General features: G+C 48.0%; 1 protein-coding gene and 1 long non-coding RNA gene across 5 annotated transcripts in view; one reads left to right on the forward strand and one right to left on the reverse strand.

Annotated features, from left to right (window-relative positions):
• LOC120405525 overlaps positions 1-12,426 on the forward strand; it is a 192,962-nt gene that overhangs the window by 1,314 nt on the left and 179,222 nt on the right. The gene's annotated exons all lie outside the window — the stretch shown is intronic.
• The window catches only part of GABRB1 (gamma-aminobutyric acid type A receptor subunit beta1), a 228,705-nt gene continuing 227,457 nt past the window's right edge, over positions 11,179-12,426 (reverse strand). For 3 of the 4 annotated variants that reach the window (XM_039539162.1, XM_039539160.1, XM_039539161.1), the window contains one exon: positions 11,179-11,526. In XM_039539162.1, coding sequence (XP_039395096.1) covers positions 11,179-11,526 — 348 coding nt within the window. Of the gene's footprint in view, positions 11,527-12,326; positions 12,333-12,426 lie in introns of all 4 variants that reach the window. The other variant, XM_039539163.1, reaches the window with a different exon arrangement.

A 12,426-nucleotide genomic window follows, 5' to 3' on the forward strand; every position in this document is an offset into this window, starting at 1 on the left:
AGCCGCGGGAGCAGCGGACCTCCTGAGGGCATGACTGCGGAGGGTTCGCTGGTCGCGCGGCTCGGCTGGACCTCCCGCAGCTGCGGGTGGTTCGCTGGTCCGGCAGCTCTGGTTGAGCTGCCGCAGGCATGCCTGCGGGAGGTCCAGCCGAGCCTCAGGACCAGCGAACCGTCCGCAGTCATGCCTGCGGGAGGTCCACTGGAGCCTCCGGCCGAGCGTCCCCTCTGCAGTCATGCCCGCGGGAGGTCCGCTGCTCCCGGGGCTCCGGTGGACCTCCCGCAGGCATGACTGCGGCAGGTCCACCAGCCCAGCCTGCCGCCCGCCCCGGGAAAGGGCCGCCCCAGGCGGGTGCTTGCCCCGCTGGACTCTGGAGCCGGCCCTGCCTGGGGCAAATTGCCCCATTTGCTCCCCCCACCACCGCGGCCCTGGAGCTCGCAGCCCCCCGCCCCCCTTACCTTGCCGGCAGCTCAAAGCAGCAGGACAACTCGAGCTCAGCTGAGCTGCCCAGCTGCTGGCCATGCTGCAGCTCTGTGGGGGGGGGGGAGCAGGGAAGGGGAAAGGGCTGGGAGAGACATCCTTGTAGGGCCGGGGGCCCGGGGCAAATTGCCCCACTTGCCCCCCGCTGCAGCCCCGGAGCTCGCAGTCCCCCGCCCCCTTACCTTGCCGGCAGCCCAGACCTCAGCTGAGCTGCCCAGCTGCTGGCCATGCTGCGGCTCTGCTGGGTGGGGGAAGCGGGAGAGAGCCCGGAGGAGACATCCTCGTGGGGCTGGGGTCCCCTGCAGGGCCTGGGCCAGTTGCCCCACTTGCCCCCTCCCCTCTCCTCTGGCCAGCCCTGGAGCTTGCAGCAGCCCCCCACCCACCTTGCCGGACAACTCAAAAAGTGGCAGCAGGACGACTCCCGAGCTCAGCTGAGCTGCCCAGCTGGTGCCAGCGGCTGGCCACGCTGCAGCTGGGGGGAAGCGGGGGAGGGACCCGGGGAGCCTCAGCCTCCCCAGCTGGGAATCCTGGGAGCAACAGGATGGTCCGGCCCACGGACTGGAGTTCTTTGCCCACCTCCTGGCCCTTTAACAACTGGTTCTCCACGGAGGTCTAATTTTAGCAACCAGTTCTTGGGAACCGGTGGGAACCTGCTCCAGCTCACCACTGGCTGTAGTAATTACGTTATCAACTTTAGATGGGAATTTTGGAATGTGGTCGACCTGGGCCTGTCCTTGAAGACCACTGGGAAACTTCAGTTAGTGTGTATTCTGGCTGCTTGGTCACTTTAAATGTTTTGTGTATGGAGCACCTTACCCCTGAGTGCCACAGAATGCATTGTCTTCTTCCCATTTATTTCCAGGTGCAACTTAAGGTGTTGAGTTAGATTTATGGTTTGAGTCCTGTGTATCTTGCAAACTTCCTTTCTCTTCATGCTCTCCTCATGCCCCAGGCTTGGCCCTTCATATTAGCTGGGTCACCTGATCTGATAGTGCCTAGATTTGATTGTCTTTGAGGCTGGAGACAGGGTGTCCTCAGCGATGAGCTCTCCATTGGAATTCATTTTCTCTTCTTGGTTTGAAAGATCTGAAAAATGACTTTCAGCGCATGTTGTAAGGCCTAACTCAGGCCTTTTGAAGGGTGGATTGGTGTTGGAGTCTAATTTTTTGTGTTGATGTGTTAATTGATTCGCAGTTGATGAATCAATGTATGTGAATTTATAGTTATTTTGTACATGCAGCTGGAGATCGTGCTGGGTACGTTATCAACAGTGAAAATTCTGTTTTGTACTTTTTGATGGTACGTATTTCACATGTATTATGGAATGTCTTCTTTGTTTAACATGTATTGGGACACATTCTGTAATATTTACATCCCTTGCAATGTATGATGATACAAGAGGGTGACTAGCACATAGAACCAGGCCTTGATTGTGTTTCACAGACACAGCTGCACCTGAGTCCTGGCATGGAGGTGTAATTGTCCCGGGAGGAGTGCAGTCACTGAGCCACCTTGTTACAAGGCCCAAGATGTGCTCCCCCTTGTGCCTAGCAATATGAGGCCTGTCATTGTGATGAATGGCTATGGGAACTAGCTTCACACAGCTGTACTTTATGGAATGCAAAGACTGTGACTATGCCATCCCTGAGGGTGTGTAAAGAGGGGTGGATAGGCCTCTTGTGTGTGCCTGCTTCCTTGCCCACACACAGAGGATCAGACACAAGCAGGCACCTGTTACCCAGCTTACAGCTGCATAGGACAGCTCTATTTTATGTTGAACTTTAAAATATATATTTTAAAACAGGAGACTACAGACTGATTGGGCAATTCTGTTTATTAATAGAGATTCTTGCCTTTTTAAAACCATGTACCCAGCTTTGCTTAGCTTGAACATGTTGAGGAACTTTAATATGGCAAAATGCTACTTTCCATGGCAAAAATGAGATGTAAATGACTGGTTCATGGGAGCAAAAATCTGCATAAATTCTGATTAAATATTTGTTAACAACAAACAGCATGAATGCTTCCCTGCGTTAGGGGGTGCTGGTGGGGAGGAGGACTCTGAAGTTACTCTCAGAGAAATCTCCCCAAATTATCCTGGGGAAGGGTGGAGTTTGCCATCTTAGTTACTTCTTTGGCAGGGATATTGGCCTAGTGGATAGGAGGGGAGCTTGTATGTCTTAGTCCCACATGACAACCTCATAAACTAGGGAAATGTGGTCCAGATGAAATTACTATTAGGTGAGTGCATAACTGGCTGAAAGATCATACTCAAAGAATAGTGTTCAATGGTTCACTGTCAGACTGGGGCATGTATTTATCAGAGTCCCACAGGGGTCTGTCCTGAGTCTCGTAGTAGTTAATATTTTCATTAATGACTTGGATAATGGAATGGATAGTATGCTTATAAAATTTGCAGATGACACCAGGCTGGCAGGGGTTGCTAGCACTTTGGAAGACAGGGTTAGAATTCAAATTGACCTTTAGAAATGGGAGTATTGGTCTGAAATCGAGATGAAATTAATTAGAGAAGGGCAAAGTACTACAATTAGCCCTGGTCTACACTACAAGGTTAGGTCGAATTTAGCTGTGTTAGGTCAATTTTATAAGTAATGTGGCTACACAGCCAACCCCTTTCCGTCGACCTAAAGGGCTCTTAAAATTGACTGCTGTACTACTCCCCGGCGAGGGGGGCAGTGCTAAAATCGACCTTCTTGGGTCAAACTTGGGCTAGTGCAGACACAGCGTTGTGCAATTCTATGGTATTGGACTCCGGGAGCTATCCCAGAGTGCTCCAATCTGACCACTCCAGACAGCACTTTCAACTCTGATCCACTAGCCAGGTACACAGGAAAATCCCTGTGAAATTTTGAATTTCATTTCCTGTTTGGTCAGAGTGGCAAGCTCAGTAGCACAGGTGACCATGCAGTCAGGGCAGGCTCTAACTTTTTTGCTGCCCCAAGGAAAAAAAAAGAGCGCCGCGCTGCCCGAAGCCCCCGCCTCCCCCGAGCGCCGCGCTGCCCGAAGCCCTCACTCCCCCCCCCCGAGCGCCGCGCCACCCGAAGCCCCCGCCCTCCCTGAGCCTTTTTATCCCCCCTGCAGGTGCAAATGTTTCTATGCTCCCTGTATCATCTCCCTCCTGAGGTTATCAAAGTTTAGGAGGTGAAAAATATTCTCTCGCGATGACATGTTTTCTGAACTCATGCAGTCTGATAGGGCGCTGATAGGGCACAGCTGAATGCATGTAGGCATTTGGTGGCAGAGGCCAGGAAAGCATTCAGTGAGCATGATCAGAAAAAACAGGAGGAGATGCTGAGGCTAATTTTGAGAGCAAACGGGCATGATCAGGCATCTGATGGAGCTGCAGGAAAGGCAACAAGAGCACAGACCGCTGCTGCATCCATTGTATAACCGCCTGCCCTCCTCCCCAAGTTCCATATCCTCCTCACCCAGATGCCCAAGAACGTGGCGGGGGAGGCTCCAGGCAGCCAGCCACTCCACTCGAGAGGATGGCCCAGGCAACAGAAGGCTGTCATTCAAACAGTTTTGATTTGTAGTGTGGTTATAATAAGCAATGTGGCCTTGTCCTTCCCTCCTCCCCCACCCCACCCAGGCTACCTTGTCAGTGATCTCGCTTTTTTTTAATAAATAAAGAATGCATGGATTCAAAACAATAGGGACTTTATTTCCTTTGCCAGCTGTGGTCGAAGGGGGAGGGGGATTGGCTTACAGGGAAGTAAATTCCTCAAAGGGGACGGTTTAGCATCAAGGAGAAACTGTCACACCGTAGCCTGGCCAGTCATGAAACTGGTTTTCAAAGCCTCTCTGATGCACAGTGCACCTAGATGTATCTTCTAATGGTCCCGGTGTCTGACTGTTCAAAATTGGCTGCCAGGCGATTTGCCTCAACCTCCCACCCCGCCATAAACGTCTCCCCCTTACTCTCACAGATATTATGGAGAACACAGCAAGCAGCAATATCAATGGGAATATTGGTTGCGCTGAGGTCTAACCTAGTCAGCAAACAGCGCCAGAGAGCTTTTAAACATCCAAAGGCACATTCTACCACCATTCTGCACTTGCTCAGCCTATAGTTGAACTGCTTCTTACTACTTTCCAGGCTGTCTGTGTATGGCTTCATGAGCCATGGGAGCAAGGGGTAGGCTGGGTCCCCAAGGATAACTATTGGCATTTCAACATCCCTAGCATTAATTTTCTGGTCTGGGAAGTAAGTCCCTTTTTGCAGATGTTTGAATAGCCTGGAGTTCCTAAAGATGTGAGTGTCATGCACCTTTCCCTGCCATCCCACATTGATGTCGGTGAAACGTCCCTTGTGATCTACCAGTGTTTGCAGCACCATTGAGAAGTACCCCTTGTGGTTTAAGTACTGATTGGCAAGGTGGTCCGGTGCCAAGATAGGGATATGTGTTCCGTCTATCGCCCCACCACAGTTAGGGAACTCCATTGCAGCAAAGCCATCCACTATGACCTGCACATTTCCCAGAATCACTACCCTTGCTAGCAGAAGGTTACTGATTGCCTTGGCTACTTGGATCACAGCAGTCCCACGGTAGATTTGCCCACTTTGAATTGATTCCCGACTGACCGGTAGCACTCAGGTGATGCAAGCTTCCACAGGGCTATCGCCACTCGCTTCTCAACTGTCAGGGCAGGTCTCATTTTGGTATTCCTGTGCTTCATGGTGGGGGAAAGCAACTCACACAGTTCCATGAAAGTGGCCTTATGCATGCGAAAGTTTTGCGGCCACTGGGAATCATCCTGTATCCGCAACATTATGCGGTCCCACCAGTCTGTGCTTGTTTGCCGGGCCCAGAATCGGCGTGCCACTGTATCAACCTGCCCCACTGCTGCCATGATGTCCGAATTGCCACATCCCATGCTTTCAGGAATGTCTGTGTCCATGTCCTCCTCGCAATCATCCTCGTTCTGGCGTCTCCTAGCCAGGTTCTGCACATACTGCAGGATAATGCGCGAGGTGTTTACAATGCTCACAACAGCAGTGGTGAGCTGAGTGGGCTCCATGCCTGCTGTGCTATGGCGTCTGCATGGGTAACCCAGGAAAAAAGGCACGGAACGATTGTTTGCTGTTGCTTTCAGGGAGGGAGGGAGGATGGGGAGACTGATGACATGTACCCAAAATCACCCACGACAATGTTTTTGCCCCATCAGGTATTGGGAGCTTAACCCAGAATTCCAGTGGGCACTGTGGGATAGCTACCCACAGTGCACCACTCTGTGAGTCGATGCTAGTCACAGTATTGAGGATGCATTCCACCAACCTACTGCGCTTAGTGGGGACATACATGATCGACTGTAAAAAATTGCTTTCTAAAGATTGATGTTTATAAAATCGACCCAATTTCAAAAACGATAAAATGTTTGGAAAACCTGACTTATGAGGAAAGGTTAAAAAACCCAGCATGTTTAATCTTGAGGAAAGAAGATTGAGGGGGGACCTGATAAATCTTCAAGTACATTAAGGGCAATTTTAAAGAAGGATGATGATTAATTGTTCTCCAGGTTCACAGAAGGTAGGATAAGAAATAACGGGCTTAATCTGTAGCAAGGGAGATTTTAGGTTAGATATTAGGAAAACCTTGCTAACTATAAGGGTAGTTAAGCACTGGAATAGGTTTCCAAGGGAGGTTGTGGAATCCCCATCACTGGAGGTTTTTAGGAAGAGGTTTGACCGGGATTGTCTAGGAATACTTGGTCCTGCCTCAGGGCAGGGTGCTGGACATGATGAGCAATCAAGGTCCCTTCCAGCCCTACATTTCTAATGTTGTGTGTGCCAGGATGTTACAAAACATAGTGTTGTATTCAAAAGAAATGAAGTCTATAGAAAGTAGAGAATGAAGTCTGAGGGGTTTGGAAATGGCAAGTAGCAGTTGCTGTTGTACTTGTACTAGGTTCAGTACATGTTTGTCTGATTTGAACACCATGCATTATTCAGTGGTACCTGTGTTTTGTGCATTTTGGATTTACAAGAAAAGCCATGTTTTATCACTCTGTACCTCAGCTTAACTCAAACATTTTTGAGACATGTCACTGATAGCACGTAATTTTTCTGTGTTTTGTATGCCTTACTGATGGAATGTTATCACATCCCAAAGCAGTCTTGATACTTACTATGAAAATAGTCTTTAGCAAAACAGCCTGAAAACCCTGTATTGGCTTGTAGTGGGGCGGCTGCCCCACTCTCTGAGAATTTAGGCTGCAGCAGGCCAGTGGGCCTGCGCAGATAAACAACCAATAAGAAAAAGGCTTGGGAGCCAATTGGGGCCCAGATTGGAGACAGCCAATCAGGGCCAGGCTCAGCCATATATAAAGGCTGCCCAGAACAGCAGCAGGCAGTCTATCCCAGGCCTTTGAGAGGGGAAGGTCTGTCTCCAGAGTGGGGAGACTAGCACCAGGGACAGTGCAGTGCTGGGCAGGCCCGCAGCCTGGTGTCTGCCAGGCTGCAGGCCCTGAGGGGAAGGACCTAGCCGGTGCGAGGGGCCGAAGGGGAATCGGCCCAGGGATGTGGACAGATGGAGGGAGAGAAGGAGGGCAGGATGGCTGCCACTAGAGGGTCCCTGGGTTGGGACCCAGAGTATTGGGTGGGCCTGTGTCTCCCACCCTTCCCTCCTTGCAGTACACCCTGCCATCGGCCGCGGGGAGCAGCCACCACAGACTATGCTAGATCCCTGACTGGAGGGATTAGACTTTGGGGTGTGTGGTTGGACATGGTGGCTGGGGTGTAGAGAGACTGCTGAACCGCCCCCCCCCGGAAGGGGGTGTGGATGGACTAAGGGGCACTGCCAGAGGGCAGTAGTCCAGAAGAGGATGCCACAAGCTGAAGAGTGACACGGGCTCAGGCGCCAAGCAAGGGTGAGACAATGGGCGGGACACCACCAGGAGAGGGCGCTCCACTGGACTGAGCTAATTCCTGGAGCAACTAGCGGGAGGCGCTGTGATAGTGAGTCCCAACCTTGTCACAGCTAAAGTCTGTAATTTTGGGTGAAAAGAAGCACTATATATTGATTTTCATTTCTGATTGCTAAGGCAATGCAAGCTTTCACTGTTTAAAAAAATCATCTGGAGTTATTTTAGGCTGGGGGGCTGGCTACAGAGTTCATATTTATGATCAGAAGTGATATTTTGATTTGGGCTGTATTTATCGATATCAATTTGCACAAAATGTCAGGTTTTACTGGATTGCATCCTTTTTTTTAGTCTTGTGTGTGTTTTGCTGTAAAAACTACAATAAACTCAGCAAAGCTCTTCTGTTGCAATAGTAACTAGTCCAGGCCATCCACAGTTAGGATTTTTACTTTCAGAGACTCCATTACATGTCGGGTTGCCAACTTTCTAACTGCACAAACCAAACACCCTAGCTCCACCCCTTCCCCGAGGCCCTGTGCCCTGCTCACTACATTCACCCTCCCTCGGTGGCTCGCTCTCCCCCATCCTCACTCACTTTCACTGGGCTGGGGCAGCGGTTGGGGGTGCAGGCAGGGGCTCAGGGTTGAGACGGGGCTGGGGGTGTGGGCTCTGGGGTGGGGCCGGGGCTAAGTGGTTTGGGGTGTGGGAGGGAGCTCTGGGTTTGGGGGGGCTCGGAGCTGGGGCTTGAGGTTGGGGCATGGGCTTACCTTGAGTGGCTCCTGATCTGCAGCACGGTGAGGCTAAGGCAGGCTCCCTACCTATCCTGGCACCGTGCTGCGCCCCAGAAATGGCCAGCAGGTCAGGCTCCTACACGGGGGAGGGAACGGGACAGGAGGCTCTGTGTGCTGCTCTTGCCCACAGGCACCGCCCCCCAGCTCCCATTGGCTGTGGTTCCCGGTCAATGGGAGTGCAGAGCTGGTGCGATCGGTGGAGACAGCGTGTGGAGGCCCATGGCCCCCCTACCTAGGAGCCAGACCTGCTGGCTGTTTCCGGGGCGCAGTGCGGTGTCAGAGCAGGTAGGGACTAGCCTGCCTTAGACCCACAGCACTGCTGACCAGACTTTTAACAGCCTGGTTGGTGGTGCTGACCGGCGCCGCCACGGTCCCTTTTTGACCGGGCGTTCCATTTGAAAACTGGACACCTGGCAACCCTAATTACATGTTCTGCTTTTTTGTGGTTGATGGGTAAGATGTAGGTTTGGGGCCTGATATTGTGCTGCACCTCTCAGAAGTCACAACAAAGAAGATGCAGTCCAGGAGGACTGATTGCAAAGGTGATTTTAGGCCGCCTCTCTGCTTGGAATTTTGGATGCTCTGGGGTTGCAGTAGCCTCAAGGGCGACTTTAACTTAGTGCTGCCTCCACAGTCCAGAATTGCTCTAGCATAGCAGGCTACAGACACTTCTGCCTCTGACGTGGCCCTTCTCTGCCTGGTAATCTATGGCTGTGTATAACCCATACCTCTCCTGCAGCTGGGGAATTCCTCAGAGGGCCACAGGACAGGAGCCTGTTCTCTGGACTGGAAGAAGGGTCGATCCTTAAGATGAACGTCAAAAAATAATAATGACAAGGCAATCTAAAAAACGACAACCATACTAAATGACATAATGTCAACTGGTGGTAAAGCCGCCAGATTGAGAATACGAATCCATTCCAGTTCAGTGGAGATCAGCTTTTAGCTGGCTCCTGTTAAGGGTCATCTTTGTTAGCCACCCACTTTTTAACTACCTGTGGTATTTATCTCAATATTTGTTTTGATTAGTATGAATGGCAGGTGACGTAATCTTCATAGTTATGCAGCATTGCTCAGCCTGTGCATCTTGCTTTCCTAAAAACACAATGAAATTTTTCCATCACAAAAGGAAGATTAACATACATTGTCTTCCTGAAGTAGAGCTGTTGTACTAAGCAGCCAAGTAAAACAAGGGGGGAAATATGAAGCAATCCCTAAATAAAGGGAGAGATGAGGCAAAATCACCCTCAGTTTAGACTGTTCCTTTAGTAGAATGGTTAGTAGCTACCTAGAATTAATCCATTTAATATTTTTTTACTACAAAATTCCAAATTACAAAACGTTGTTTTCGATTCTCTACTTCACTCCTTCATGGAAATAACAGAGTTCCAGGTCAGACCAGATCAGCCATTTGCCTGATAGAATTTCAATGGGATTTTGGCCAGGAGCGGTGGAAGCTCCCTAGAAGTGGGAAGCCACTGGTGCCTGAACCATGGCCCTGCCCCCACACCGCCTCTTCCCCCTGAAACTCCTCCCTCTGTCACTCCCACTTTTTACTGGCTGTAAGGGGGAGTGCATAGCTTTTAAAAGTGATGGAACAAGGGCCCTCTGGCCTCCAGTTCCAGCGACCCTAATTTGGGCACCTAGCTCCCTTATGCTCCTTTGAAAATTCTAGCTTTATGGAAAATAATAGTTGGGACTTATGTACCCTTGACTGGTACTTCCTGCAAACATTGTCAAAGGCCAGCGCTAGCATAACTACTCATTTTTGAATAGAAGGTCAAAAAAGCAAACAGGATGTTAGGAATCATTAAAAAGGGGATAGAGAATAAGACTGAGAATATATTATTGCCCTTATATAAATCCATGGTACGCCCACATCTCGAATACTGTGTACAGATGTGGTCTCCTCACCTCAAAAAAGATATTCTAGCACTAGAAAAGGTTCAGAAAAGAGCAACTAAAATGATTAGGGGTTTAGAGAAGGTCCCATATGAGGAAAGATTAAAGAGGCTAGGACTCTTCAGTTTGGAAAAGAGAAGACTAAGGGGGGACATGATAGAGGTATATAAAATCATGAGTGATGTTGAGAAAGTGGATAAGGAAAAGTTATTTACTTATTCACATAATACAAGAACTAGGGGTCACCAAATGAAATTAATAGGCAGCAGGTTTAAAACAAATAAAAGGAAGTTCTTCTTCACGCAGCGCACAGTCAACTTGTGGAACTCCTTACCTGAGGAGGTTGTGAAGGCTAGGACTATAACAATGTTTAAAAGGGGACTGGATAAATTCATGGTGGCTAAGTCCATAAATGGATATTAGCCAGGATGGGTAAGAATGGTGTCCCTAGCCTCTGTTCGTCAGAGGATGGAGATGGATGGCAGGAGAGAGATCATTTGATCATTGCCTGTTAGGTTCACTCCCTCAGGGGCACCTGGCATTGGCCACTGTCGGTAGACAGATACTGGGCTAGATGGACCTTTGGTCTGACCCGGTACGGCCTTTCTTATGTTCTTATGTACTTTATGTAAAGTAGATACAGTCTTTACAACAGGTATTTTTCCACGTGTCTTTGAGTCCTGTTTATGCTGGAAAGCTGTAACTTGTCAAGTGCCTGATTTGAGACACTATACAGCCTTGTTTGACAAGTGGCGTTCTACCAGAATGTGGTGGAAAATAAGACAATCTTTTATTTAACTTAAAAAAATCCAGATTAAAAAAAAGTAGGAAAAGATCATGGAAGATGCACAATTTTTTTGGATAAGTAAAGGAATATCACTTATTTCCTTGTTGAAGTTGCTCTTTGAGAACAGATCTCAAATAATAATATGCTGGAGTAGACACTGTAGTTTTCTGAAGTGAACATGGTTAAATTGTTTTTTTGTTTTTTTTTTAAACAAGAACTGTTCAATGGCTGAGTATCTTACCTTGGAAATGTAGCATTATGGCTACTGCAGTCCTGGAGAGTTAACAAAATGAAGGGAAGAAAATAAATCTAGGGATGAGATGATCAGTGCATACATTAGTGGATATAGTAAAGCCAATAAACTACATTGAAAATAATGAATGTGATAGGAAAGACCATCCTTGACCATTTGTCTATAGAATTAACATCTGTCAGATCTGGGATTTTGACTCTGAGCTGTGATGCCCTTCTCCGTAAGTTCCCCTTTTTATGAACCATATGCCTGTCCAAAGTGCTTCTGCTGTAGAGTTCTCTGCTTGAGATGGGTCTTCTATACTGGATGCTGGCACTGTCATATGAATACATGGTGGCTCTTGGGTCACTGATACCTGTGAACACTTCTGAGCCGCTGATCTCATTTCTTAATTCCAGAGTCGTAAGAAGAATGTTTCCATGGGCATCAACCTGTGGCAAGAAAGGAATATAGTTTAGATAATTTATCTAATTAGTTATCATTGCATCAGCATATTTTTTTCCTCTTGCAAATTTGCAAATCTCACTTGATTTTACAAATGAGGAAGCTGCTTTAGGAGCAGCGACAATATCAGAAAGGGTAGAACATCAATACAATTAAAGAGAATAAGTATTACCTGAAGATATTGCTACTGTTCCCCATCTGCCTGATGCTAAAGATGAAATGACTTGTTCAGTGGTTAAATAAATTTTATCATGAGACAGTATCTTGCTTTGGGGATTGCTTCATTCAATTATAGGGCACAGTTGCTCCCCTTACTAAAATTCTGCTAGTTTTACCTTTAAGGCTCAATCTTTGTTATAAAAATGTGACATCCACTTAACATAGGGTGTCAGGTTACCCTGGCATTGTCATGTATTTATGCTGAAAATACAATTTTTCTGTCTCTTTGTTTGCTTTACAGTTTCAGGGCTGTGTGCTCATTTCTAAAACTTACTGTTGCTATGGTTCATGATAGTGGGCTTCCCTCCCAGGAAAAATGTCCCAGGCTATGGATGCATCTCATCAACCAGCCCCAGCAGAATGCATATTAATCATCTTTTGTAGTGATAGAAATAAGTATTAATTTATATTGTCCTGCATAGATTTAAAGTCTGGGTATTAAAATACATAGGCTGCCAATGTATGGGTCAGGTGAGCTGTCTGTGTGAATTAGCGTGAACAAACTTCAGTTTTGTTTTACAAATGTACTAAAATGTTCAATGGATGTTTAATGTGGATGCATTTCAACCTGTTGCTGAATTAGTTGTTTCAACTGTATTTTCACTTATTTGATATTCATTATTTATGCTGTTATGATTGGTCACCTACAGTACATAGCATTGTTGCTG

This window comes from Mauremys reevesii, linkage group 5 (genome assembly GCF_016161935.1).
Source record: "Mauremys reevesii isolate NIE-2019 linkage group 5, ASM1616193v1, whole genome shotgun sequence".
Taxonomy (NCBI): Eukaryota; Metazoa; Chordata; order Testudines; family Geoemydidae; genus Mauremys; species Mauremys reevesii.